Source organism: Bubalus bubalis, chromosome 3 (genome assembly GCF_019923935.1).
Source record: "Bubalus bubalis isolate 160015118507 breed Murrah chromosome 3, NDDB_SH_1, whole genome shotgun sequence".
Taxonomy (NCBI): Eukaryota; Metazoa; Chordata; class Mammalia; order Artiodactyla; family Bovidae; genus Bubalus; species Bubalus bubalis.
Genome location: NC_059159.1, coordinates 70,536,693 through 70,563,395, shown reverse-complemented (window position 1 = coordinate 70,563,395; position 26,703 = coordinate 70,536,693). Strand labels below are relative to the sequence as shown.

Below are 26,703 nucleotides of genomic sequence, written 5' to 3'. Positions count from 1 at the left end.
TCACCACTTCCTATGTATTTTACTAGATTTTATTTTTCTCTGTATGCTCTTGAGATTAGTTACTGTAGCCTTATCGTTATGGTGGAAATATTACCTAAGGAAATACTGCCCTGTGGCACAGTACACCTCTCCCCAAATCCAAATGCAGTGTGACAGCACGCTGGTAGGCTGACATCAGCCATGGTTTAAACACTTACACCACGGAGATGGGCAAATGCTGTAAATCAAGAGTTGTTACGTTTTAAAAGCGTTATAGAAACAAATGAAGAAAACATGACGCAGACTATATGAGACCCATAATGCCTAACATATTACTCTCTTGCCCTTCACAGAAAAAGTGTGCCAATTTCTGGTTACGATGTTGACAGAGATTGTGTTAATAAGAGAATCAGACTTAAAAGTGTGCATGTCTGAGTCATTATACCGTAAATAGCACACAAAAAATGAAGGCATCGTTTTTCCAGTATTCAGAAACTGTTACCTAATTCAGCAAAGAAGCCACAACACTGATGCATGAAGTTCTGCCATGATTTCACTATCGCCCTTTCATCTTACTCATTTTAATAAATGAAAGTGTCAAACCAACTCATATCAGCACAAATTCTGATATATGACAAATAGTACAAGAGAAAGAGTACTAGGAGGACCTTGAACAATTGACTTCATCGGTTTTCTATTTTCTAAAATGAGTGGGGGAAAAAAACTCAGATAATCCCAAGAGGGATTCCCAATAAGAGATGACTACTCTATGATTGGATACTCTATGTGTGGATGTGAGAATTGGACTATACAGAAAGCCAAGCACCAAAGAATGGATGCTTTTGAACTGTGGTGTTGGAGAAGACTTGAGAGTCCCTTGCATGCAAGGAGATCCAACCAGTCCATCCTAAAGGAAATCAATCCTGAATATTCATTGGAAGGACTGATGCTGAAGCCGAAACGCCAATACTTTGGCCACCTGATGCAAAGAACTGACTCATTTCAAAAGACCCTAATGCTGGGAAAGATTGAAGGTGGGAGGAGAAGGGGACAACAGAGGATGAGATGGTTGGATGGTATCACCGACTCAATAGACTTGAGTTTGAATAAACTCCGGGAGTTGGCGATGGGCAGGGAGGCCTGGCGTGCTGTGGTTCGTGGGGTCGCAAAGAGTCGGACACGACTGAGCAACTGAACTGAACTGAATCTGTTGTTCCTTTTCCTTTTGAAAGCTTTGTTTCCCATTCCAGGGTTGGTTTGTTGAGATCACTTTTATTTCAACAAACTCTGTTCAAACTATTCCAACTACCAATTCAAGGGAAAATGATGCCACTTAATTCCCTGGTCCAGCCCTGCCCAGTGACTTTCAGTTGGGCGAGGTCATCCCAGTCTCTCAACTGAGGATGAGCCTCTCGGTGTCTAAGCTGAGCAGAAATCTTCCCAGCGTCTTTCTCCAAGGATAACCCAGGTACCTCTTCTTGAATCTAAGTTTCAAGGTTAACTGACTCCTCCAGAGAATTTAAATACCATTGAATAAAACTTAGGATCATCAGCCAATAACAAGAGATTCAAGAACCAAGAGACCCTCATCCAGATTCCTGGGGCTCTCTGAAGAGGCGGACGGGCCCAAGAGGCCTCTGCTGGCACCAAGCTCCAGGTCTTCATCAAGTTCAGATGAAGTAGAGAAGTCTGTTTGGGTCCCTTCGTAGTCATCAAAAGCCTGGACTAAAAGAAATGCACAGCCTAAGAGTTGAGAATCATGTTTTATTTGGCAAATTTTCTGAGGACTTAAGCCCAGAAGGCAGCCTCGGATTACTCTGAGGGGCTGTTCCAAAGAGGCAAGGGACAAGCCAGGGTATATAGAAGTTCAGTAGTCAGAACATCAAAAGACTACTGTTTATTTAAAAAAAAAAAAAAAGCCAAACATGAAATTAAATAATTTAGTGCTTTTCTAAGTATGGGAAGATCCGAGAGTCTAGGTTCATTGAAATCATTCCTTTGATTTGCACCTCAGCTATCTGGGGCCAGCATCCTGCTTTTCGCCATCTTGGGTCCCCTCAGGCTGAACAGTCCAGGCAACTGCCCGTGGCTGCTGGCTTGGTGACTGCAACATCCTTCATTGACTGATACGGCAGACAACATGTTTCATCCATGCCAGAAACCACTTACCTTTTAGTCCCTTGGGAATCACCCTTTCTTCTTGCCTGTCCTCAGGAGCAAAGGTTGAATGGACGCTTCCTCACTTTCCCCTCCCAAACTGGCAGCATCTTCAATGGGCTGCTCCACTCTGAAACATCCCTGTCTCTAGCCCCCTCAAAGCAAGCTCAGTATCATCTCCAACCTCACCACCATTTGCGGAAAACCAAAAGTAACTCCTCATGATATGATTTGCTGTATTAGAAAGGGCGGTGACCCAGTGGCTGAGTCAGTTTTTACTGTCCCCATGGTCTCTTGGGAATTTCTTCACCCGTTTAGGTGGGGCTGCACCTCTGTCAGACAGGCACAGTGCCCTTGATAACCTCCTAGGTCTCTTGAGAGGCCAAAAGTCTAATGAAAATTTCAAACTTCAAGTGCACTAAAGACCCATAATGAAGATCATGTCAAAGAGAAAAAGGTGAAGAAATGGGGCCTTCTAAGAGTCTGTAAAACAGAAAGACATACTTCACAAAATCATAGATTCTTAATGTTGGAGGAGGCCTTACAGATGTTTTTCCAAAACCCTCACATGCATAAAAACCACTCGGAAAGCCCCTTAGAAATGCAGACTGAGATTCAGTAGGTCTGGCTGGGGGCTGCTTTCTCCAGGGGCCACACTTGGAGGTATACCTCTAGGGTATACCTATGGTTACCACCTTGACAGCATGTGGGGATTACTCAAGAAGCTTTAAAAATATACTCCTGCCTGGACATCCGGTGGCCCCTCCACCTCCACACTACAACGTAACTGCTTTATTTCAATCACTTCCCCTTGATTCTAATCTGCAGCAAAGTGAGAATCACTGCCCCAGATCAGTGCTTCTCAACTTTAGCACATATCATCATCATCTAGAGAGCTTGTGAAACCACAGTTCTCACAAGAGCCCCAGCGTAGAGATTCTGACTCAGCAAATCTGAGATGCAGCCTCAAATGTACATTTCTAACAAGGTCAAGAAGCAACAGTTAGAACTGGACATGGAACAGCAGACCGGTTCCAAATCGGGAAAGGAGTATGTCAAGGCTGTATGTTGTCACCCTGCTTATTTAACTTATATGCAGAGTACATCACAAGAAATGTCAGGCTGGATGAAGCACAAGTTGGAATCAACATTGCCGGGAGAAATATCAATAACCTCAGATATGCAGATGACACCACCCTTATGGCAGAAAGCAAAGAACTAAAGAGCCTCTTGATGAAAGTGAAAGGAGAGTGAAAAAGTTGGCTTAAAACTCAACATTCAGAAAATGAAGATCATGGCATCTGGTCCCATCCCTTGATGGCAAATAGATGGGGAAACAGTGGAAACAGTGACAGACTTTATTTTTTTGAGCTCCAAAATCACTACAGATGGTGACTGCAGCCATGAAAGTAAAGGATGCTTGCTCCTTGGAAGAAAAGTTATGACCAGCCTAGACAGCATATTAAAAATCAGAGATATTATTTTGCCAAGAAAGTTCCATCCAGTTAAAGCTATGGTTTTTCCAGTAGTCATGTATGGATGTGACAGTTGGACTATAAAGAAAGCTGAGCGCTGAAGAAAGGATGTTTTTGAGGTGTGGTGTTGGAGAAGACTCTTGAGAGTCCCCTGGGCAGCAAGGAGACCCAACCAGTCAATCCTAAAGGAAATCAGTTCTGAATATTCATTGGAAGGACTGATGCTGAAGCTGAAACTCTAATACTTTGGCCACCTGATGCGAGGAACTGTGTCATTTGAAAAGACTCTGATGCTGGGAGAGATTTAAGGGGATGACAGAGGATGAGATGGTTGGATGGTATCACCGACTCAATGCACATGAGTTTGCGTAAACTCTGGGAACTGGTGATGGACAAGGAGGCCTGGCATGCTACAGTCCATAGGGTCACAAAGAGTTGGACACGACTGAGCAACTGAACTGAAATGTTGTTTTCTGGCTATTTAGGCAGCAACCTATCCAGGACTCCTGCATCTTCAACAACAAGCACAGTCCATGATACACAGTGGATGCTGCTAAGTATCAGTCCATATACTGAATTAAAAATAAAAATTATCAGGACTAAGATACTAAACAGCAAAGTTGTTGTGCTAGGTTGCTTCAGTCGTGTCTGACTCTTTGCGACCCCGTGGACTATAGCCTGCCAGGCTTCCGTCCATGGGATTCTCCAGGCAAGAATACCAGAGTGGGCTGTCAGTTCCTTTTCCAGGGGATCTTCCCAACCCAGGGATGGAACCTGGGTCTCCGCACTTTAGACAGAATCTTTACCACTGAGCCACCAGGGAAGCCCCCAAACAGCGAAAGTCTAATCCAAAGTCTAAAAGGAAAACTATCTCTTTTTTCAACAAATATTACATTGAGCCAGGCAATAATAAAAGGTAGACATGATCCCAAATGTACAGCTTACATTATAAATGACCACTTAAGTGTCTCATTGGAGGTTACAATCCCTTTGATCAATCCGAAAAGAGAGAGGTACAGAGTGCCATACTTCACAGGAAGGCTTTTCACACCCGGTGAGCAGGAAGAACAGCACATGCTCACACTGAACTGAACAAGCTCCTAGGTGATGCTGAGTCTGCTGGTCCCGTGGCCTTGGAGGTCATCCAGTTTCGCATCAGTTTCCCACGTGGGAAACCAAGATGAAATGAGTCGCTCAAGGTCTCTTCCTTCCCTATCTCCTGACTCTGGTCCCCAGGTCTATACTCTGCCAGTCCCTTCTGCGTCCCGCATTCTTCCCTTAGTCCTAGGCTAATAGCCAGAATGAGCTTGTGCCCGGGGGCTCCGGAGGATCGAGGTTCCTTGAGGTGGGAGGCTCTTGAGCTACCCTCACCTGCACAGTCCGACGCGAAGAGTTGCGGTCTAGCTCTGCTGCAACTGGGACGCGGCTCGCTGGATTCGAAAGCTCGGCTGGCAGTGCGCGACCTCTCCTAAAGAAAGGTGGGAGGCGGAGCCCGCGAGAGGGGCTCACGCCGCCCAGTCGGTTACCATGGCAACCGGTGCCCTCCCTCGCGGTAACCCTACACTGACGTAAGGCTGCCAGGACCGAAGAAGGCGATTGGTGCGTCTGGGGGCGGGTTTGCGCGCAGAGAGGATAAAGGCGTGGTGCGCCCAGGGCCAACCGGGTTTTCTGCTCTGCGCGCTGTCTCTGTGCCACGTGCTTCTCCAGCGCCTCAGCGGCGCAGCATCTTTGGGCGGCTGCCTCGGAAGGTCAGTGCGGTGGGACTGGATGTTCCCCTCCGGCTGATCCTGGGAACTGAGCCTCTTTGAAACGGAGGCTGACGCCGCGGGATTGCCTGACCCCTTTGCCCCCGACTGGCCCGATAGGTGTGACAAGGCCGGGCGCCCCAGACTCAGAGCTCCCCGGGGCGATCGCGGGTCCCCTGCTGTCGCTGTGGAACTGGGAGGCCGAGGGGGGGTCGGGGTACTGCTGGGATCGGCTGGCACGGCTCTGGCCCTTCCTAAGTTTCGAAAGGGCACCCCCTGCCAGGAGCGGTTTTCCTTATAAAACCGGTTTATCCAGTCATCTTCCCTGGAGCCTGAGCCCCCCCTTCCCCCACAACTTTTCCATAGGAAAGTGGGAGGCTAAGGCTGGAGATCCGCTAGCGACCCTTGTCTCCGCGTCTTTTGGGGTTCCCTCTCCTAGGCCCGTGTGCACTGTGGGAAGGTGAGGGGCGCCCGCTCCGCAGGGCCAAGCCTGTCTCTGAGACCCTCTATGGCTCACGCTGAGAGCTCCAGGATTTTTTCCCCCGACCCTTCCTGGCTTTCAGATCATCCCCACGTTAAGTCCAGACTTTACCAGATGGTTGATGGAGTCTTTAGCAGTTCTCTAAGTGCTTTTATAAATTGCTTTTATTAAATCCTGTCAGCATGTGGTGTCCCATTTCTAAGGATGGGGAAACTTGAGGTTGGCGAGGTAGTGTACGCCGGCTCACGCCGGAGGGAGGGCGTTGTCTGGCCTTGAACCCCGGGTGCTGGTGGGTACTCTTCTCCTGGGGAGCGGCGAAGAGGAGGAGACGAGCTGCAGGAGAGAGGGGCAGCGGGGAAGGTGGCCCCTTCGCCACCACGAGGATGCGTCCTCCTTGTCCCCTCTCTTAGGTACCCGATGTTTTCTCTTGGCAGGGAAGAGTGGGGGTGCTGGCAGGAGGGTTTGAAACTCAACGGACCTGGTTTGCAACCCCTTTCCCTTTGGTAATTAATTATGTGCCTGACCTTGGGCGGGTCAATTCATTCTGCAAAATGGAGAAAGGATCCCAGCTTCAGAGTTACTGTGAGGCTTAAATAAGAGTTCAGGAGAGCAGACGCTTCCTCTGTGCTCAGTAGTTGAGGTGCCAGATTTTCCCGTTGGATCATTACTATGAAGAGTACACCTTTGGGGGCTTCTCTGGTGGTCCAGTTGTTAAGCATCCCCGTTTCCACTGCCGAGGGCACAGGCTCAGTCCTTGATGGGAGAACTAAGATCCAGAATGCCACAAGGTGCAGCCAAAAAAAAAAAAAAAAAAAAAAAGGACACATTTATTTATATGAATTTTTTATGATTTAATGAACGGGAGGATATAAAGCCAAGACTGCCTTGCAAATAAGCAGTTATAAGCGTTATTGATCCTTAAATCAGAGTGAGAAGTGGGAGAACTCAGGGGAGATGAAGATGGGCATGATGAGCCCTGGGAGAGTGTCCTGGGGCCAGGAAATTGTCAACTGGGCAATGACTGACCTTTGGTGAAAGCAGTTTCACTGAGTGTGGATCAAGAAGGCCTGCTCGGAGGGGCAGGGGATGTGGTTTGGGGGCAGTTATAAACACTCTGGAGAGTCCTGAGACTGGAAGGAAAGGTTGGAAGGCTGGATGAGAATGCTAGGTTTCAGCAGGTTTATAAGCAGAGGGCAAAGAACCATTTAAGGGGATTGGTGGGACCAAGGGCTTGGGAGTTTGAACTGGCTGGGGGTTTTGTGGCTCTCTAGGGCAGCATTGATCTACACTGGGTGAAGTTTCTAGCTCCCCAGTAATATATGTATGCACTGACCATTTCTTGGGCCTGGATTTTTAAAAATTTGGTAAATTATGGTTTTTAATCACATAACATGAAATTTACCCTCTTACCATTTTTAAGAGTACAATTCGATACTGTCAGGTATATTCACAGTGTTGTGCAATGGATCTCTAAAACTTTTTTATCCTGCGAAATGAAAGCTGTGCCTGTTAGTTAAGCACTCCTATCCCCTCTCTGTTTCTCCCATGGCAACTAAATTTCTACTTCCTGTTCCTATGCTTTTTGACTGCTTTAGATAACTCATGTAACTCATATGGATGGAGTCATACTGTATTTGGCCTTTCGTGGCCAGCTTATTTCAGTCAGCATAATGTCCTCCAGGTTCATCCATGTTGTAGCATTTGACAGGATCTCCTTTTTCAAGGCTAAGTAATATTCCATCACATGTATATACCACATTTTCTTTATCCATTCATCTGTTGGGAGCTGGATACTTGTAGCTTCATACTGAATGTGCTGGAGACATGACCTAATACATTTTTATTTACTATCTCTGTGGCTGAGAATGATGAGAGCTAGAGATTTGGGAAGATCACAAGATTAAGGGAAACCGATGATGCATCCTCAGAAAAAAAGGTCTATTTTCTTGGTTTTCAATATTCCAAATTAGAGTTTATTTTAATATTTTTGAAATAGAATTATCTGTCTCCAGAGAAATCACAACTGAATTAAAGTTTTTTTCCCCAAGAAATGGAAGTAATGTTCTCTGAAAATAGAGGACATTCTGTTTATTGTGGTGTAGACAAACCCCTGATACTTCTCTTTCCTGCCTGCCTGTTTGACGTGGTGTTTGAATTCTCACATGCATCTAGAACTGTTCAGTGGGACTCACAGCTCCCTGGGAGAGGCAGCCTTACTGGCCCCTGGCATGTAAAACCAACATGTCCAAAACCAAGCTTGTTTGTCTTCTTACCTGATCTGCTCCTCCAGGAAACACATGCACAAATTAGAGGTCCGTGTTATTCTTCTCCATTCCTTGCCAGTTGCTCCGTGTCCCAACAATCACAGCCAGCTGGGCTCAGAGTCTGCATCTGTCACTCCCTTCATGATGCCACTGCTTTCTTGAGCTCTGCTATGGTTGGGGCAGAAAGGTAGATGCCTAGAGATGGGAAGGTTTGTATAACAACCACCCCAGCAAGGCTTGCACAGGGGAGACACTCAATAATTTAAGGAGGAAAGTCTGTTGGCCTGTTTCTCTTTCATCCTTTGGAACTAAAGTAAGCAAAGTGCGTAGGGGAGAAAGTCTGTGGACTTTTATCTGATCTCCAGTCATCCTTGATGGTTTCCATTTCTAAGTTTGACAACTAGCTTGGCAAAGCAAGTCTTACTCTAGAACAGTTATTCTCAAGTGTAATCTGGGATAACCCTGAGGTTCCCTGAGACCTTTGTAAGGTCCATGAAGTCAAGGCTATTTTTAAAGTAATACTCAGAAATTTTTTTGCCTTTTTCATTTTCCTCTCTCAGATATGTGGTGGAATCTTCTAGAGGACACATGGCTTGTAATGAGTTTTTCCGCTGATCTAATGGGGTGTGTGCTTGTGTACTCTTGTGTTTCTAGAATCTTCTAAGGATAGCAGGCTTAAAGTATAAATATATTCATTTTCAGAGATAAACTCCATTTGTTCTTATCACTTCTGTGCATTTTTATTAGCTACATGCTGTTATATCTGCTATTATCTTTGGAGCTCATTTTCTTTTAATATCAATATGTCATTGCTTTGAAATTCTAAGTTGAGCCTTTGCCTATATGGAAAAATAACAAAAAGTTTATTGTAGTTTATTTTTTTTTTATTTAAGGATACATCATTGGCTTTAGAGGACTTGATTTTTTTCAACTCAAAGTTATAGCATCTGTGTGTATAAATCCTGAAAAGAAATGACACAAGAGTCCTCTGAATCATGGAAAGAGGAATTTTTCTCCAGATAAATGTACAAAATTAAATAATACATGAAAATATGAACGCTTTCCTCAGGTTTTACAGAGATTAGAAATTTAACTTGTGTGTCTGATGCCACAAGAGCATTTTGAATAATATTTTGGTGGCAATAGCATTATTCTGAGACCAACCATTCTGAACGAATGAAGTATAGATAGGATGATCTCTTTAAAAGCCAAACATTATTTGTTACAGCTTTCCAAACTAGAAAAGAAAAAACTATTGAAGTATGACAAGATAAGTTATCAAATTGCAGTGGCTGGAGAAACAATAAAGCCTTGGTTGGATGAAAAAGCATGGAAAACACTCAGCACAGCCGCTGTGACAGTAACTTGTCAAAGACTTAGCTGCAGACGTGAAGACTGACAGCAGAAGTGTGTGTCTTGCAAGTGGAAGAATCTGTGGTCATGGCTGGACTGATCATTCTGTTTGTTTTCATGCACTGTCGATGCCAAACCAATCATCAAAGACTAGCTTTTTAGTGAAGGTTTGACAGCAAACACAAATAGTGCCAGTCTTTGGTATAGAATTATTTTTTGAATTTCATGGTTTATCCTGGACCAACTGTTGAATTTTCACTGACAGTGCACCAGCTGAGGTGCTAGAAGTCCTGGCCCCTTTGCAGGAATCAAGGCAGTGGCACCACTTGGTACTAGAAGTCACGGCATTCTTCACTGCCATATGCTTTCCTGTAAAAAAATAAAAAGTAGAAAACTTAAGGACTGTTGTTGCTCTTGTTGTTTAGTCCCTGACTTGTGTCTGACTCTTTTGCAATCCTGTGGACTGTAGCCCGCCAGGCTCCTCTGTCCTTGGGATTTTCAGGCAAGAATACTGGAGTGGGTTGCCATTTCCTTCTCCAGGGAATCTTCCCAACCCAGGGATCCAACCCGGGTCTCCTGAGTTGGCAGGTAGATTCTTTACCACTGAGCCACGAGGGAAGCCCCTTACTTAAGAATGTCCTTTCAGTTCAGTCCAGTTCAGTCGCTCAGTCATGTCCGACTCTTTGCGACCCCGTGAATTGCAGCACAGCAGGCCTCCCTGTCCATCACCAACTCCTGGTGTTCACTCAGACTCACGTCCATCGAGTCAGTGATGCCATCCAGCCATCTCATCCTCTGTCATCCCCTTCTCCTCCTGCCCCCAATCCCTCCCAGCATCAGAGTCTTTTCCAACGAGTCAACTCTTCTCATGAGGTGGCCAGAGTACTGGAGTTTCAGCTTTAGCATCATTCCTTCCAAAGAAATCCCAGGGCTGATCTCCTTCAGAATGGACTGGTTGGATCTCCTTGCAGTCCAAGGGACTCTCAAGAGTCTTCTCCAACACCACATTTCAAAAGTATGAAACAGTAAAAAGTGATTAATTTTTATTAAACCTTGAGCCTTGAGATTTATCTTTTTAGCATATCATGTAGTAAATGGATATACTTGTTGTGTATCAAAATATGATGGTTGTTTTGAGATTAAGCATTTTTTGTGATTGAATTGTGAGCTGCACTGGTCATTTTTTTTTTCATAGAGTACTAGTTTTACCTGAAAGAATGACTGACCAACTATGCTTATTCATACCTGGACAATCAGCAAACATTTTCTTAAAAAAAAAAAAAAATAGATAAACCTAGCGAGCCTGTCAAGGAAACAACCAATGGTATCTGTTGCAGGTTAACATGTATCCACCATTGTGAACCTAACCGCTTCCCAATACTTAGGAATTTTCTGATGAGATCAGTGACGTTAACTAGTATAACTTTGAGGAATGGTACTGTCAAGCGTGTTGGCAGTTAGAAGCTCTGCATTACTCACTGAACGAAATTTTCCAAAAGACCAAGGCATAGAATTGTAAAATCATACAGGAATAAAACATCTGTTCGAAGCATTAGATATACTAGTGGGTTCTAATGTTACAGGTACAACAGTTTCATGATAATGTCTTCAGATTCTGTGTTGCAGCTAACTTTTAAAGAAACTAGCATGTGTTGAGTTCTGGATATCAAAGGCGAGTATCCAGAATTATCTGAGGAGGTTTTTAAGATACTGCTCCCTTTTCCTCACTGCTTTGCTTTGTGAGTCTGGATTTTCTTCATTGACTTCAATCGAAGCCACAGATTGAGTTAGAAGCAAGTGCAAAAATCCAGTTGTTTTTCTATTAAGGAAAACATCAAAGAGATGAGTAAATGTAAAACAGTGACAGTATGTTTTTTGCTTTGGAAAATATATTTTCATAAAATACGTTTATATTAACACTAGACAGAGGAGCCTGGTGTGCTACAGTGCGTGGGTCAGAAAGAGTCGGACACGAGTTAGCAACGTGAACAACAGCAAAAGGAGTTCTGAGACTAGAAAATGTGAGAGCTGCTACCTTAAAAGCATTCAACTGAACTTGGAAATGGCAAGATAATAATCTTGACTAGAAAAGCTACATGCTGTAGATGCGTGGAGGGCTTTTGGGTTTTGTTTTTAATGTATATGCATTGTTAGTCAAAGCCATCCCATAATAGGGACCGTAGAGCTGCTTGATGGTTAAGAACTGGGTTCCCTGAGATGGGTGGTGGTTGCCATGGTTAAATGCTGTAATACAGGAGGGCATTCATGGGCCTGTGGCCTGTATTGAGCATTACATGTTAGCTAGTAATAGTTGTAGAATAAGAACCAACTCAGTCACGAACTGTCCACATTGCTAAACTAACATACAGTGTCTGAAGTTTCATCTACCAGTGCTCTTGGAAATCTGACAGCTGACAGGTGGAGGCCACAGGGCAGTGTGCAGAGAGCAAAGACCTGACCTTGGGGAGGATGGGCAGGAAGGTTGCTGTTCGAACCAGTAGAGTAAGCCCTGCACTCTGATCTACTCTTGTGACACTCTCACCTTGGGTAAAGTTGGCAAGGAAGAAGAGCTGGACTGCAGTAAAATATACATGATCTGGGAAGAGGGGAGAAAATGGCTTTCTAATTATCCTCTCTTAAGAGATGGCAGTGAAATCTAAATTAGTCAAGGCTTACTCAGTATTGCTGGGGGCCTTTTTACCTTAACGATCTGCTTTTCTAGTCTGGATCATCCTTAAGATAATGTCTGAGTTAGTTTCATAGGGTGCAGTGTTAATTAGTCCGGAACCTCTTTGCACCTCAGTGGTACGTGGACAGATGGGACTTTCAGAATGGACTGGTTGGATTAGGCTGTGAAGACTGGAGGCTTTCACTTGGATCCGTGACTTGGTGTTCCTGGCATGGACGGCTCTGTACACAGTAACCTCCACTGTGACTTTAGAGCCTGTTGTCGTCAGCACTGTGTGGCTCCAGTTCTAAATCTCAGCCAACCTTTGCTTGCCTGAACTTTGCATGAGCAACGTTTATCCCTTTTCACGGGGCTGGGCTCACGGTCGTCTCTAGATTGGCTCCCTGTCCCTGCACTCAGCAGTCTCTTTAGTTTGGTTCATGAATCCAGGGCATGGCTTTGCTTGGGAGCTGGCGATCTTAGTGTTAGTCATGGTTAAATGGTTTGTGTTTTGAGGGGTCTGGAAGGTAAGCAGTTACATGCTGACCTCTGCTTTTTTGTTTGTTTATTAAAATTTTATTGAAGTACAGTTGATTTATAATGTGTTAATTTCTGCTATATAGCAAGTGACTCAGTTATACATATGTAATATATATATATTCATTTTTATTATGGTTTGTCACAAAATATTGAATATAGTTCCTGCTATACAGAAGGAGCTTGTTGTTTATCCATCCTATATAGAATATCACGTTGGCCAAAAAATTCATTCTGGTTTTTCCATAAGATGTTTTCCTATGCTAATCCCAAACTCCCATTCCTTCCCTTCCCTACTGGCTCTTCCTTGACAACTTGAAGTCTGTTCTCTATATCTGTGAATCTGTCTTTGTTTTGTAGGTATGTTTTTTTGTGTCATATTTTAGATTTGCATATGATATCATACAATATTTGTCTTTCTTTTTTTGACTGACTTCACATAGTATGATAATCTCTAGGTCCATCCATGTTTCTGCAAATGGCATTGTTTCATTCTTTTCTGAGCACTAAGTCGCGTCAGTTGTGTCCGACTCTGTGCGACCCTATGGACTGTAGCCCACCAGGCTCCTCTGTCCTCTGTCAATTCTCTAGGCAAGAATACCGGAGTGGGTTGCCATGCCCTTCTCCAGGGATCTTCCTGATACAGGGATCAAGCCAGCATCTCTTCAGTCTCCTGCATTGGGAAGTGGCTTCTTTACTACTAGCGCCACCCAGGAAGCCCTTCATTCTTTTTTATGGCTGAGTAATATTCTGTTAAATATATATGAACCGCATCTTCTTTATTCATTCATCTGTTGATGGGCACTTGGATTGCATCCATGTCTTGGTTACTGTAAATAGTGCTGAATGAACATTGGAACGCGTGTGTCTTTTCTGAACTCCGCTCCTTTTGTGTTATAGGTGTGCCACAGAGACCATGCCAGTTGTTCGGGTGTTGCGGCGGGTTGCCTGCTGGATGCTGCAGAGCCCAGCCTGTGGCTGCCGGGCTCCTGTCCTACCCAGTCGGTTTCTGGGGACCTCTCCTCGGCAGATTCCAATGGATGCCAACTTCCACTCCACTTCATTCTCAGAAGCAGACCAGCAACGTGTCTTAATTACAGGTTGGGTTTTTTTTTCTTTCTCCCGCCTTTGTGGCTTCATTATTTTCTTGTGTGGCTATATATTCATTTTTGGAATGTCTAACATACCACCAGGTGACATGTATTCTTCAGAAACTCCCTTTCCACTCTTGGCTTCCTCCTGAATTGTGCAAATCCCTGGTGCTTATTTTGTCGCTGTTGACAGGGCTTGGTTTCCCTGCCCAAATCTTTTGTCATCTGAAGAAAGGACCTGGGAACCTGGGGATGAAAAAGCTACTCTGGGACTTGGTTCCCCTTTCCTGCTCGAGATCCAAGGTGTGTGGACAAAACGTGGACCCTGGAGTCTGGCGCATCTTTCCTTGGCCAGGCTCCTCCGGCCACGCAGTTACTGCATATTTGTGTCTTGGAGACGGAGCAGATAGGCAGGGCCTGCCCGGGGCTCAGGGAACTTCTCGCCATGACCTCATGGAGCCTGTGTCTCATTGTCCACAGACTGGCTCGCCAACCCCTCTCACCTCATGTCCACCCAATGTCCAGTTCTGCATCTGCTCACTGCAAATTTGACTGTCTGCCCACAAGTCCTTCCGGCTGACCCAAGCCCACCACTGATTGATTAGCACATTTTTATTGTCTTCGATTTGCCAGAATTTCATGCCTTGACTTCACGTCATTATCCATCTTACATTCTTCAGTGTGTGCATATTTCTTTCACTACCACATCCTCCTCTGCTGTAAATGGGTTTCGAGTGAGGTCTGCTCCCTTAGCACTTCCCTCCCTGACTCTCCCAGCATCTTGTCCGTGTCTTTGATTCCCTCCTCCCGCCACCAACAAAGCACCCTCCAGGTGCTACTGTCAGTCGCTGGTTTCAGTCACATGTTTACACGAGTTTACAGGAAATCCCACGGTCTGCATCTTCCTGCCTGATTACTTTCTCCCAAAATGGAATTTAGGGTTGTATTCCCCTAAATGTGTTCCTAGACCCCCAGCTCTCCCATGTCCACCAATGGCATTTGTAAGCATTCAGATTAAGATGCTGTAATCATTTTTTTAATGTTCTTAGCACCTCCTAACCCACCCAGTTATCTACTCTTTTTTTGGGTGACTTCTTGGTTTTTGCCTTCTTTCTCCATTCCTATTCCACTGCAGGTCTAATGGAGGAGGGTGCTCTGGATAATCCCACCAGAGGTTGATATCCAGCTATTATATCTGCAAATAAACTTATTTACAAAACAGAAACAGACTCATAGACTTAGATAACAAACTTATGGTTATCAGGGTAGGGTGGGAAGGATGAGGGGAAGGGACAGTTTGGGATCAACGTATACACACTGCTATATTTAAAATGGATAACCATACTGTATGACACAGGGAATTCTGCTCAATGTCGTGTGGCAGCCTGGATGGGAGGGCAGTTTGGGGGAGAATGGATACATGTATATGTATGGCTGAATCCCCTTGCTGCTCACCTGGAACTATCACAATAGTTGGGATAGCTAATTGGGTATAGCTAATCAGCTATACCCCAATACAAAATAAAAAGTTTCTTAAAAAAAAAAAAAAACGATTACATGTGACTTTAAGTGTTCTGGTACCCGTAGGAGACAAGCTTCATAGCCCATCAAATAACAAAGCCAAAGCTGCTAGTGAGTTCCTGGCTGGGCGATGTTCTTGCTCTCCTGTGACTGTTCTCTTCCTGTTCCCTGGCTTCCCCTTAGCCACCCCTCTGCTGGAGAATGTTCTGCCTCTGAAACTCATCTGATCTGATCTCTGACCTAGCTCGGAGAAGGTGATTCAGTTCCATCAGGCCATCCTGGGGCTTCACCTAATTAGCTAAGATTACCAGTGGAGTTTTATTCTGTTATTACATCCTGGGAATAATTGAACTGGTTCAATTTAAATTAAAGTTTCACTTTTTTCTTCTTTATCCAGGGGGTCTTGGCCAGCTTGGAGTGGGTCTTGCTAGCTTTCTGAGGTAAGAGCTCTCAAAGTTGAAATTTAAAATCTGAGTTTGGGGGTATGTGAAGCTTATCTTTGCTCCTGTTTAACCCCTAAATCTGTCCTCTCCCCTCTTGCTCCTGAGTCTTTTACGATATTGTATCTAAATGACCGTTTGGAATGCATTTCATTGTGCCTCTTAGAATCACAGACTTTGTCTTGGGTCCTTGACTCAGTGTCCCCCATCCTGGTCCTTTGCCCTCTGCCTGTTCTAGGTTAGGCAAAGTAAGACCTGCCTCCAAATGGGTCAGTCAGTTTTTTGATGCTTGGGGACTGAGAGAAGAACATGTAGAAACTGAAAAGGAACAAGGTGGGATTTAGAGAAAGTGGGATAAAAGGAAAAGAGAGAAGAACAGGGGGGAAGAGGGAAGGACTCTGGGGCCCTGGGAGGACATTGGTGACAGGCACAGACAATGATGGGGTAAGGCATAACAGGAGATGCAGCCCCAAGTGTGGCTGGAACCGCAGGGATGCTGGATGAGGATGGAGAGGAAGAAGGGCTCATGTATAAAGGTGGGATTTGGAGGCAGGCAGTACATGGCAGTTCCTCTGGGCAGGATGGTTTTCATAGGACCTGGTGTGTCCTCAAATGTACCTTCTCGTATGTTTAATTTTCCCTTTAGGAAACGATTCGGGAAGGACAATGTGATTCTATCTGACATTCGGAAGCCCCCGGAACACGTCTTCCTTAGTGGTAAGAGGCTCTCAGAGCAGTCGGAGAGGCAGCTTGTAGGATTCGTATCATCACTCATAACCAGGCTTGTGAATTAAAGGAGGAGGAGTGTTTGAGGCCCACTTGTGCTACTTAAAAATGTTTCCTGCTTTTGGATTTCCCGGTCATTAGGTGGTTAAGGCTCCATGTTTCCAGTGCAGGGAGCATGGGTTCAATCCCTGGTCAGGGAACTAAGATCCCACATGCTGTGGGGGTGTGGCCAAAAAAGGAAAAAAAGTTTGGTGTTTTTGTCCTCATTAGTTCTGCAAATTGTCATTGGTATAGTCACTGCTTGTTCAGGTGATCCAAGGACAGGGGAGTTCATTAGCCCTTGATGTGAAGTCGTGGAGTAATATCTTTGGATATAATCTGCAGCCATATCTGTGGAATAAAAATTTGGATTCCTACCTTTCAGAGTTTTTGGTGAACTTAAAACAGAGAGAAAGCACACAAAAATCAAGTTCTGAAATGAGGAAAAGGAACTTTAAGTTTTGGAGAAATTAATCCTCCTATTTCAGCATGGACTTGCTCTTAAACACCTGTGCACGCACACGGATCTCAGACTCCTGTAGTCGAGCTGCTTACCACCTCAAAGATGTTTTTACATACTTTTTATTTTTTTGAAGTTCCCATGAACATATTTTATTGGATAAATATGTGCATTGCATTCTTATTGTTGCTTGAACCTACATAAAATAGTGACTTAAATTAAAGTTCTAGAGGTCAGGTCAGAAATTAAAACTCATTTCATTGGGTTGAACACAAGATGTCTGGGAGAGCTGGACCCCTCAAGACACTTCAGGGAAGATGGCGCTGGCTTCCTAGATCACTTCCTCATCAAAAATATCTTTATGACATCTCCTAGTCCCTCCTGGTTCCATGTCAGTCTTTCGTGGTTCACCTTGGGGAAGAGCATTAATGTGCTGAAAGTGGGGGAAATTGGCATTGCAGAAATCTGGCTCTACCTCTAGCCTAACCAAGTGTGTTGAACCCACAATGTGTGGGTTATTTATATCACGGTGGGTTTTTGGCTTTTGTAAACCCATGTTATCTATTCCTTTAAAATATGCAGCTTATTTAAGTGGAGTGAAATCACCAGGTGCCTGCGGTTTGGTGTGAACAGCATTGACTCAAGCCAGCTGCCTGGTTTTGATCCCAGTTCTTAATCTTAATTCTGTTTGATTCTGGCAAGTTACTTAACCTCTCTTGGCCTCAGTTTCCTCCTCAACAAAATACTCACCTCAAAGTTTGTTTGAGAGTTAAATATACAGTAAGTCCCCTACTTTCAAGTTGCAAACTTTCAAAGGTGTGAACGTGCATGCAAGCCTCTGTATGCCAGCTGGTGTTCTGTACTATTGTACTGTTCAAGGTGCTAGACTGTCAGATTAAAAATGTTTTGTTTTTCATTTGTTTTTTATGTATGTATGATTTGCATTAAAAATTCTATAAACCTATTGCAGTATAGTACTATATAGCCGATTGTGTTAGTTGGGTACCTAGGCTAACTTTGTTGGACTTATCCCTGGGTTTGGAAGTTCCTCTGGAGAAGGGAATGGCAATCCACTCCAGTATTCTTCCCTGGAGAATTCCATGGACAGAGAAGTCTGGTGGGCTACAGTCCATGGGGTTGCAAAGAGCTGGATACGACTGAGCAACTAACACACACATGAACAAATGGACTTATGAACGTGCTCTCAGGATGAACTCGTTCCTATGTAGGGGATTTCCTGTACAGGAAGTCCTTAGAATAGCGCTCAGCAGGTATAAGTCCTGTGTAAGACTTAAAGTGTTGTTAACCATGGAGTGTGTGTGTTAGTAGCTCAGTCATGTCCGACTCTGTGACCCATGGACTGTAGCCCGCCAGGCTCCTCTGTCCATGGGATTCTCCAGGCAAGAATAGTGGAGTGGGTAGCCATTCCCTTCTCCAGGGACTCTTCCCGACCCAGGGATCCAACCCAGGTCCCTTGCATTACAGGCAGATTCTTTACCATCTGAGCTACCAGGGAATCACCTGGGGGTTGGGCTTTGTACTCTGCATAAGAAAAATGCTGAGTTGTGTCTGAACAGTTGTTACCAAGTTGGTAGCAATGGAATTCAAAATCAATGGGAAAAGCTGTTGAAGTTTTCAAGCCCTGAACTCCTTCACTTGCCTGATTCACTGCTCCTTGCAGGCCCGTTTATTTATTCCGACATCCTGGATTACAAGAATCTTAGGGAGATTGTGGTGAACAACCGCATCACGTGGCTGTTCCATTACAGCGCCCTGCTCAGCGCAGTGGGAGAAGCAAATGTGTCCCTGGCCAGAGCCGTGAACATCACTGGTGAGTCTCTGAGTCATGCCCGGGATGCCCTGTTTGCCGGATTCCCCTTCCTGGGGAATCCTGGGAAGAGGTTTCCCAGGTTACAATGGCTGCTTATTTCAGGACTGCACAATGTCCTGGACGTTGCCGCAGAGCACGGTCTGCGATTGTTTGTGCCGAGCACCATCGGGGCGTTTGGACCTACTTCTCCACGGAACCCAACACCTGACCTCTGCATCCAGAGACCCAGGACCATCTACGGGGTGTCCAAGGTCCACGCTGAGCTTATGGGCGAGGTAAGCATCACTTGGCAAGGTGACTCAGTGTTTCCTTTTCTGTTTTTGTCTCAAACACCTGCTAATTCATCCTTGGAGAGGACTTCTTCCCTCCTCCAATCCCTGCCCCCAGAAATGCTTGGGGACTGATTGTGTTTGCCAGGTGCCCAGTACCCATAGCTCCAGCAGAATCCTCAGCCCTGTGCTCACTTTCAACACTTCAAACATGCCCCTTGAGTGGCACCCCTCCTTCATTTGCTGCCCATCTTACTTGTACTGCACTGTTCTTTCAGGCTCCTGATATTACTATTATCAGAGCTAACCTTAAAATAACTTCAAGTGTCCTTTTGGTTTTCTTTTTTAATACACTTTGTCTTTATACTGTATCTCTGCATAGCACATCTTTTTTTTTTTTTGTCATGACTCGTAGCTTATGCTTATGGGATTTTAGTTTTCCAACCAGGGATTGAACCTGGGTTCTCAGCATTGAAAGTGCAGAGTCCTAACTACTTGACTAAAATGTCCATAAAAGGGCATTTTAGCCAGTGTCTGACCCTTCAACTGACATATCACAGTGACCATCTTTCCCTGTGCTGTCCCAACACTACCTCCTAGGTCAGGATTATGGAGATTTGTTCAGCACAATGAGCAGGGTCTTCCTTCCAAAGAAAGGCAGAAACTCCCCACTGTCAGCTGATCTATTATTTACTGTGTTGTCTGACGATGTTATCACCAGAATGGCAATTATTTGATGATAACAAACTTCAGGGTTATTTGTTAAAGAAAAATGGCAATTCTAGGGTCTTCATTTCCTCGAGGAGGGTTTTAAGATGCCTGTACGGGGAGATGTTTGAGGAAAAGGCTGTAAATTCTTTGCATTGCTCTACCTGATAGCATGTTCAAAAGCAGAGACATTACTTTGCCAACAAAGGTTTATCTAGTCAAGGCTATGGTTTTTCCAGTGGTCATGAATGGATGTGAGAGTTGGACTGTGAAGAAGGCTGAGTGCTGAAGAATTGATGCTTTTGAACTGTGGTGTTGGAGAAGACTCTTGAGAGTCCCTTGGACTGCAAGGAGATCCAACCGGTCCATTCTGAAGGAGATCAGCCCTGGGATTTCTTTGGAAGGAATGATGCTAAAGCTGAAACTCCAGTACTTTGGCCACCTCATGCGAAGAGCTGACTCATTGGAAAAGACTCTGATGCTGGGAGGGATTGGGGGCAGGAGGAGAAGGGGACGACAGAGGATGAGATGGCTGGATGGCATCACTGACTCGATGGATGTGAGTCTGAGTGAACTCCGGGAGTTGGTGATGGACAGGGAGGCCTGGCGTGCTGTGATTCATGGGGTCGCAAAGAGTCTGACACGACTGAGCGACTGATCTGATCTGATCTGATCTGACCTGATTTAAAAGATTCTTTTTTTTTTTTAATTTTATTTTATTTTTAAACCTGAAACACTGTATTAGTTTTGCCAAACATCAAAACAAATCCGCCACAGGTATACATGCGACTGATCTGATCTGATCTGATCTGACCTGATTTAAAAGATTTTTTTTTTTATTTTATTTTTAAACCTGAAACACTGTATTAGTTTTGCCAAACATCAAAACGAATCCGTTAAAGTTAAGTTTTCTCTTTCTCGTAGTATTATTATTACCGGTATGGATTAGATTTCCGATGCCTGAGATATCCCGGAATCATTTCTGCTGACTCCCAGCCTGGAGGAGGAACAACTGGTAGGGTTGTTTTTTATTTCTCTTTTATGTAAAATTAGCTTTCTATTTGCCTGGCGCAGTGGGGATGGATCTGCTGTCATTTCAGCCATATGCTGGCTGGAGTCTTTGCATCCTTTCTGAAAAGTGCATCTGAGAAGCTCATTGAACCCTATTGACTTAAATTTGTTCAGGGCAGCTCAACCAATGCTGTAAATCCAATGGAATTTACCACCCACAGTGCCCGAATCAAACGGACTAATTTCACTGAGCATATTACCTTCCAAGTTCATCCATGTTGTCATAACTTGCAAAATTTTATTCTTTTTTATGAGTGAGTAGTATTCCAGTGTGTACATTAGCCAACTCTTTATCCATTCATCTGTTGATGGACATTTCCATTGCTTACATGTCTTAGTTATAGTAAATAAGGCTGCAGTGAATGTTGGACTGAGTGTATCTTTTCAAATTAGTGTTTTATTTTTCCCTGAGTATGTACCCAGGAGTGGAATTGCAGGGTCATATGGTAGTTCTATATTTAGTTTTTTGAGGAACCTCCATATAGTTTTCCACATTGTTATCATTTTGGACTTGAGTGTGCATTATGTTCAGTAAGTCTCACATCAGAGATCCTTCCCTTATGAGGGGTTCTGAGATATAACATAAAAGATACTTGACAACATCCGAGGGATTTTTACTATAGCTTTGTAGTATTGTCTGAAGTCTGAGAGGCTTGTACTCTAACTTTGTTCTTTTTCCACAGGATAGCTTTGGCAATTCTGGGTCTCTTGTGGTTCCATATGAATTTTAGAATTATTTGTTCTAGTTCTGTGAAAAATGTCATAGGTAATTTTACAGGGATCACATTAAATCTGTAGAGTGCTTTGGGTAGTATGGCCATTTTAACAATACTATTGTAATTCTTTCAATCATGGGCTTTCAAGCATGGGCTTTCTTTCCATTTCTTTGAATATCTTCAATTGAAATTTGAGGAATTTTTTTAAGGGATTTTCAAAGAGCCTTTGGGTTTGGTTACTTTTTAAAAAATTGCCCAATGCAGTGCTTCTCCAGGAAGGCACGAGGAATCCCTGGGGATCCTTGAGTCAGACCCTCTCAAGGGATCCAGGAGGTCAAAACAATTTTCATATTAATACTAAGATATTATTTGCCCTTTGCACCATCCTTTTCAAGTATACTGTGGAGTTTCTCACAGGCTGCCTGATGTATGTAGCATAGCAGACTGAACACAGAAGCAGAGATTCTTACTGTTTCCAATTAAGCCAGGGAATAAAGAGATTTTCAAAATGGAAAACATACCATTCTTCTCACTGAATTTTCTCTTACTTGGAATCTATGTTCTTTTTTTCACATATAATATCATACATATGAATGTGTGGGCTTATTATCATTTTTAAATATAGAAATATTTTTTAAAAGTTCCCAGTTAATTTCTGATATGGTAGATGTTACTAATTTCTGATACAGTAGATGTTGCTGTGTGTGTATATGTGCTCGGTCACTCATCATGTCCGACTCTTTGCAACCCCATGAACTGTAGCCCTCCAGGCTCCTATAACTCACCTTAATAAAACCTTTTTGGGGGTCCTCGGTGGTTTTTAAGCCCACAAAGAGTTTCTGAGACTAAGACTTCTGAGAACCACTGCCTTAATCCAAAAGGCTCACTCATAATTTTTGTTATGAGATGACTCTCAGACAAGCTTCTCTTTCAGACTATGCGGTCCAGATTTTCCATGAAGCTGTCAAGAATGGCAGATTTGAGTGCAACCTGAAACCTGACACGAGGCTCCCAATGATGTACATTGACGACTGCCTCCGGGCCACCCTGGAGGTCATGGAGGCCCCAGCAGAGTCCCTGTCCATGAGAACCTACAACATCAGTGCCATGAGCTTCACCCCCGCAGAGCTGGCCCAGGAGGTGCTCAAGCATGTCCCAGAGCTCCAGGTCACCTACAATGTGGATCCTGTCCGACAGGCCATAGGTGGGTAGACGGCTGCCTCCCCCTCAGAACCAAAGTTAAGCTGCAGTCTGCCGCACGAGTCCTCGAGGACACAAACCGTGGAGGAGAAGGAGAGCGCAGTGCCTTTCCCAGGGGCCCGACACCTTCCGAAGAAGGAGCTGCTATCGCACCAGAGCTGGCAGGTGGCACAGTTTTGGGAAATGATGTCCAAAGTGGGTGGACTAGAGCTGTCCAAATAAACCACTTGTCGGCATTTCACCATTTGCCAGTTTAAATATCAAACAAACAGACATAGTATGAGAGCAGCCCTGGGTTCTCAGAGGCTGTGACTGTGCCCCTGTGTGAGTGCCATGCCATCTGAGCACGGCAGTCCCACCTTACAAGTCTGCAGGGGACTCTCCTAGCGGGTGACAACTCACAGTGCCTGGCAGTAGATACAGGCTTCTAGTCTAAGAAGGTGACTGCGTGCGCCTGTAATAGCGGCTCTGCTCTGCTCAAGGGGGATTTCAAAGAGAACGTTTCTTTCATGGGATGTTGACCTTTATGTAAAGTGTTCTAGACCTTTTTGCAAACCTACAGCCTGAATAACTTAAGCTTCTTTTCCATGTCTTATCCTAGCGGATAGTTGGCCAATGAACTTTGATGATAGCAACGCTCGGAAGGACTGGGGATGGAAACACGATTTTGACCTCCCAGAGCTGGTGACCACGATGTTGAACTTCCACGGTTCTGAGAGCAGAGTTGCCCAGGCTAACTGAAGGGGCCGGAGGAAGAGCTCATGAGTCCTGGGTGGCTGTCTAGGGAAAGCTATAACAACCCTGAGGTTCCAGACCCCAAGGAATCTAGATGACGTGGGGCTGAAGGACTAATTGGATTGAATTTTCGCAGCTCATATTGAACTGCCACATGGAGAAATGACTTGGCTTTAGCGTCTTCTCAATGCTGTAGGTTTGGTGGTAGCCCTTCTGAATCTTTGCTGTTTGCCTAAACTTGTCCAAATCACAGAATGAAGACTTAAGTCACAATCATTTCCGTTTCCTTAATTAAGATGAAGTGACCACTTCCGGGAAGATATGTGACATTTGTATTAAATTAAACTTAATTTAAATATCACTCCTAAGACTCCATCATTCCCTTGACTAAGACCAAAGATTACTTTTTAAAGACCATCAAAGATAATCTCCCAATTTAAAAGAATTCTTTACATCCCATCAGAGCGTAAAAAAATGTCTGTGTATTAATCCCATGTTCACAATGTTCAAGAGATTTTAACCTGTCAAAAATGATCACTTCCAATTTATTTTTCTCTAAGAAGATACACTGCTGCTACTGCTGCTAGGTCACTTCAGTCGTGTCCGACTCTGTGCAGTCCCATAGACGGCAGCCCACCAGGCTCCCCCATTCCTGGGATTCTCCAGGCAAGAACACTGGGGTGGGTTGCTGTTTCCTTCTCCAATGCATGAAAGTGAAAAGTGAAAGTGAAGTCGCTCAGTCGTGTCTGACTCTTAGTGACCCCATGGACTGCACCCCACGAGGCACTCCGTCCATGGGATTTTCCAGGCAAGAGTACTGGAGTGGGGTGCCATCGCCTTCTCTGTGAAGATACGATAGTGGTAGGAAACTAAGAATATTAGAGATGATCTAACTAGTCAAGAGGAGCATCTCTTACTTTGATTGCCTTCCTGCTGGTGAGCTGGGGGGTTGGTGACTGGGACTTTGATCCCTTACCTGCCACGTCAGACTCTCCTAGAGCTTGTCTAAATGTACAGGTTTGGGGGCTCCATGCCCTCAGGTGGACTCAATTGTTGGAGATGGGAATCTCAGAGGACCATGGGTTATTCTCTTCTAGCACTGGGCCCCCAAATTTAGACCAATTCCAAACATGATTTTCTAAAGAGGACTTCCTTACAACAGCCTTTCTATGCACTCTTAGATGAGCTTTTGAAAGAGCTCCACTAATCCTCTGAAGGACAGTAAACAAGCTGCCTGCAATGCAGGAGATGTGGGTTCGATCCCTGAGTCAATCCCTGGAAAACCCCCTGGAGAAGGAAATGGCCACCCACTCCAGTATTCCTCCTGGGAAATTCTGTCCTGGGAAATGCCATGGACAGAGGAGCCTGGCGGGTTATAAGAGTTGGACGTGACTTAGTGACTAAGCAACAAACAAACACTTAAATGCAAATGGAAGATGGAAAGGGAAGGAGGCCTGTGTTCCAATCATCACTCTACAGGGGCATTCACTTGCTGTTCAGAGATACTCACTCGCCCATCGTGGGGAGGGGGTCTATGCTCTGCCCCTTCCCCTGACCCCTAGTGCACTGAAGCCTGCGGACAGTGCTAGGTCTGCAGGATTCATAATCCAGGGACCTAAAGGAGACCGATCGCCTAGCCAATAGGCAGTGACACTTTAAATGTTTCCCTTCTTTCCTTCGTGACACTTTTGTACTTGAACATGAGCCTGTCTGGCACACTGGAAATCCACAAGTCTCCCACATAAGTAAAAAATGTGAAAATCTGATTTTTGAGGGGTGTTTGATTTGGGGGAAAAGCTTTGCACCTGGAGGAGGAATGAATTCTGGCTGTCACTTTGCCTGAGGTTGAGGATCTTGGCCGAGTCACTTCCTGTCTTGAGTCTCCACTTCCTCACCTGTGAGAAATGGTGTGAGCCTGGCTGCAGCTTCCTGACTTCCAAGGCTGTGGCTTCTATCAGGGGACTAGAAACAAGACCATAGTTAAACATTTCCTGAAAAAGTAACATTGGGTATGTTTGAAAGCATATCTGTAAACATGTAATTTATGGGGTATAAGAAAACCAACTGGGGGATAAGAGGAGGAGGGATAAATTGGGAGATTGGGATTGACATATACACACTACTATATATAAGTAGGAACTGCTGCTGCTGCTGCTGCTAAATCACTTCAGTCGTGTCCGACTCTGTGTGACCCCATAGACGGCAGCCCACCAGGCTCCCCCGTCCCTGGGATTCTCCAGGCAAGAACACTGGAGTGGGTTGCCATTTCCTTCTCCAATGCACAAAAGTGAAAAGTGAAAGTGAAGTCGCTCAGTCGTGTCCGACTCTTAGCGACCCCATGGACTGCAGCCTACCAGGCTCCCAGTCCATGGGATTTTCCAGGCAAGAGTACTGGAGTGGGGTGCCATTGCCTTCTCCAAAGTAGGAACTAATAAGTTCCCTACAGCACAGGGAACCCTACTCAGTACTCTGTAATGACCTATATGGGAAAAGAACCTTAAAAGAGTGAATATATATATGTGTATAACTGATTCACTTTGCTGTATACCTGAAATGAACACAACATTGTAAATCAACTATACTCCAATAAAATTATAAAAACAAAACTGCCACAACCCCACAACTGTGCTCAGGGACCACCCATTCTCACAGGCTGCCTCCCTCCCTGTCCACACTTAAGACATTAAGTGTCACTGAGGAGACATTAAGGCTCTAATGAAAGATGAATCAATATTTCCAGTCCTTCTCCTCTGGAGAATATACCTTTGATATACCTTTGATAAGGTATATTATCAAAATACCTTAATGAAAAAATACTTTGCTTAAAATTATTCAGTACATTCATATTAAAGCAAAATTATTTCGTTGTCTTGCTGAGGACTATGTAAAGTTGAATTGCACATTTCCAGTCAGTGAAAGAGGTAGAATATATATATTGTAACAGTTTGACAATTTCTAGTTTTCTCCTTGAGTCATTGAGTTTGGGGTGGGGGAAACTTTTGCTAAGTATCTTCCATATGCTTTGATACTAATTTTGCAATGTTTGGAAATAAACTCTGGAAATGAACTTGCTGTGCTGATGTATTTATTCAGTCTTGAAACAGATGGGATTCTATTTGAAAGGGAGAAATGATTTTTAAGAATCTTTCTGTTTTAGTAAAAGATTTTTAAAATGTCCCTGTTCATACTGAATTTTGTATAATTGTATGCAAACTGCTTTCAACACTTCTGTTTAAA

At 44.3% G+C, this 26,703-nt stretch overlaps 1 protein-coding gene and 1 long non-coding RNA gene across 4 annotated transcripts in view; one reads left to right on the top strand and one right to left on the bottom strand.

Annotated features, from left to right (window-relative positions):
* The window catches only part of LOC112583838, a 33,463-nt gene extending 28,295 nt beyond the window's left edge, over positions 1-5,168 (bottom strand). Inside the window, exon 1 of one of the 2 annotated variants that reach the window (XR_006549737.1) lies at positions 4,557-5,168. This is a non-coding gene — a long non-coding RNA (uncharacterized LOC112583838). The remainder of the gene's footprint in view (positions 1-4,556) is intronic. The other variant, XR_006549738.1, reaches the window with a different exon arrangement.
* LOC102414126 (L-threonine 3-dehydrogenase, mitochondrial) overlaps positions 1-23,827 on the top strand; it is a 39,513-nt gene extending 15,686 nt beyond the window's left edge. The window contains exons 1-9 of one of the 2 annotated variants that reach the window (XM_006060254.3): positions 5,238-5,359; positions 13,560-13,759; positions 15,669-15,711; positions 16,358-16,428; positions 18,618-18,767; positions 18,870-19,042; positions 20,669-20,759; positions 22,466-22,735; positions 23,333-23,827. In XM_006060254.3, the coding sequence (XP_006060316.2) occupies positions 13,576-13,759; positions 15,669-15,711; positions 16,358-16,428; positions 18,618-18,767; positions 18,870-19,042; positions 20,669-20,759; positions 22,466-22,735; positions 23,333-23,472 (1,122 nt within the window). In that variant the 5' untranslated portion in view covers positions 5,238-5,359; positions 13,560-13,575 and the 3' untranslated portion in view covers positions 23,473-23,827. Of the gene's footprint in view, positions 1-5,237; positions 5,360-13,559; positions 13,760-15,668; positions 15,712-16,357; positions 16,429-18,617; positions 18,768-18,869; positions 19,043-20,668; positions 20,760-22,465; positions 22,736-23,332 lie in introns of those variants that run through there. The other variant, XM_044939705.1, reaches the window with a different exon arrangement.
* The last annotated feature ends 2,876 nt before the right edge of the window (positions 23,828-26,703 follow it).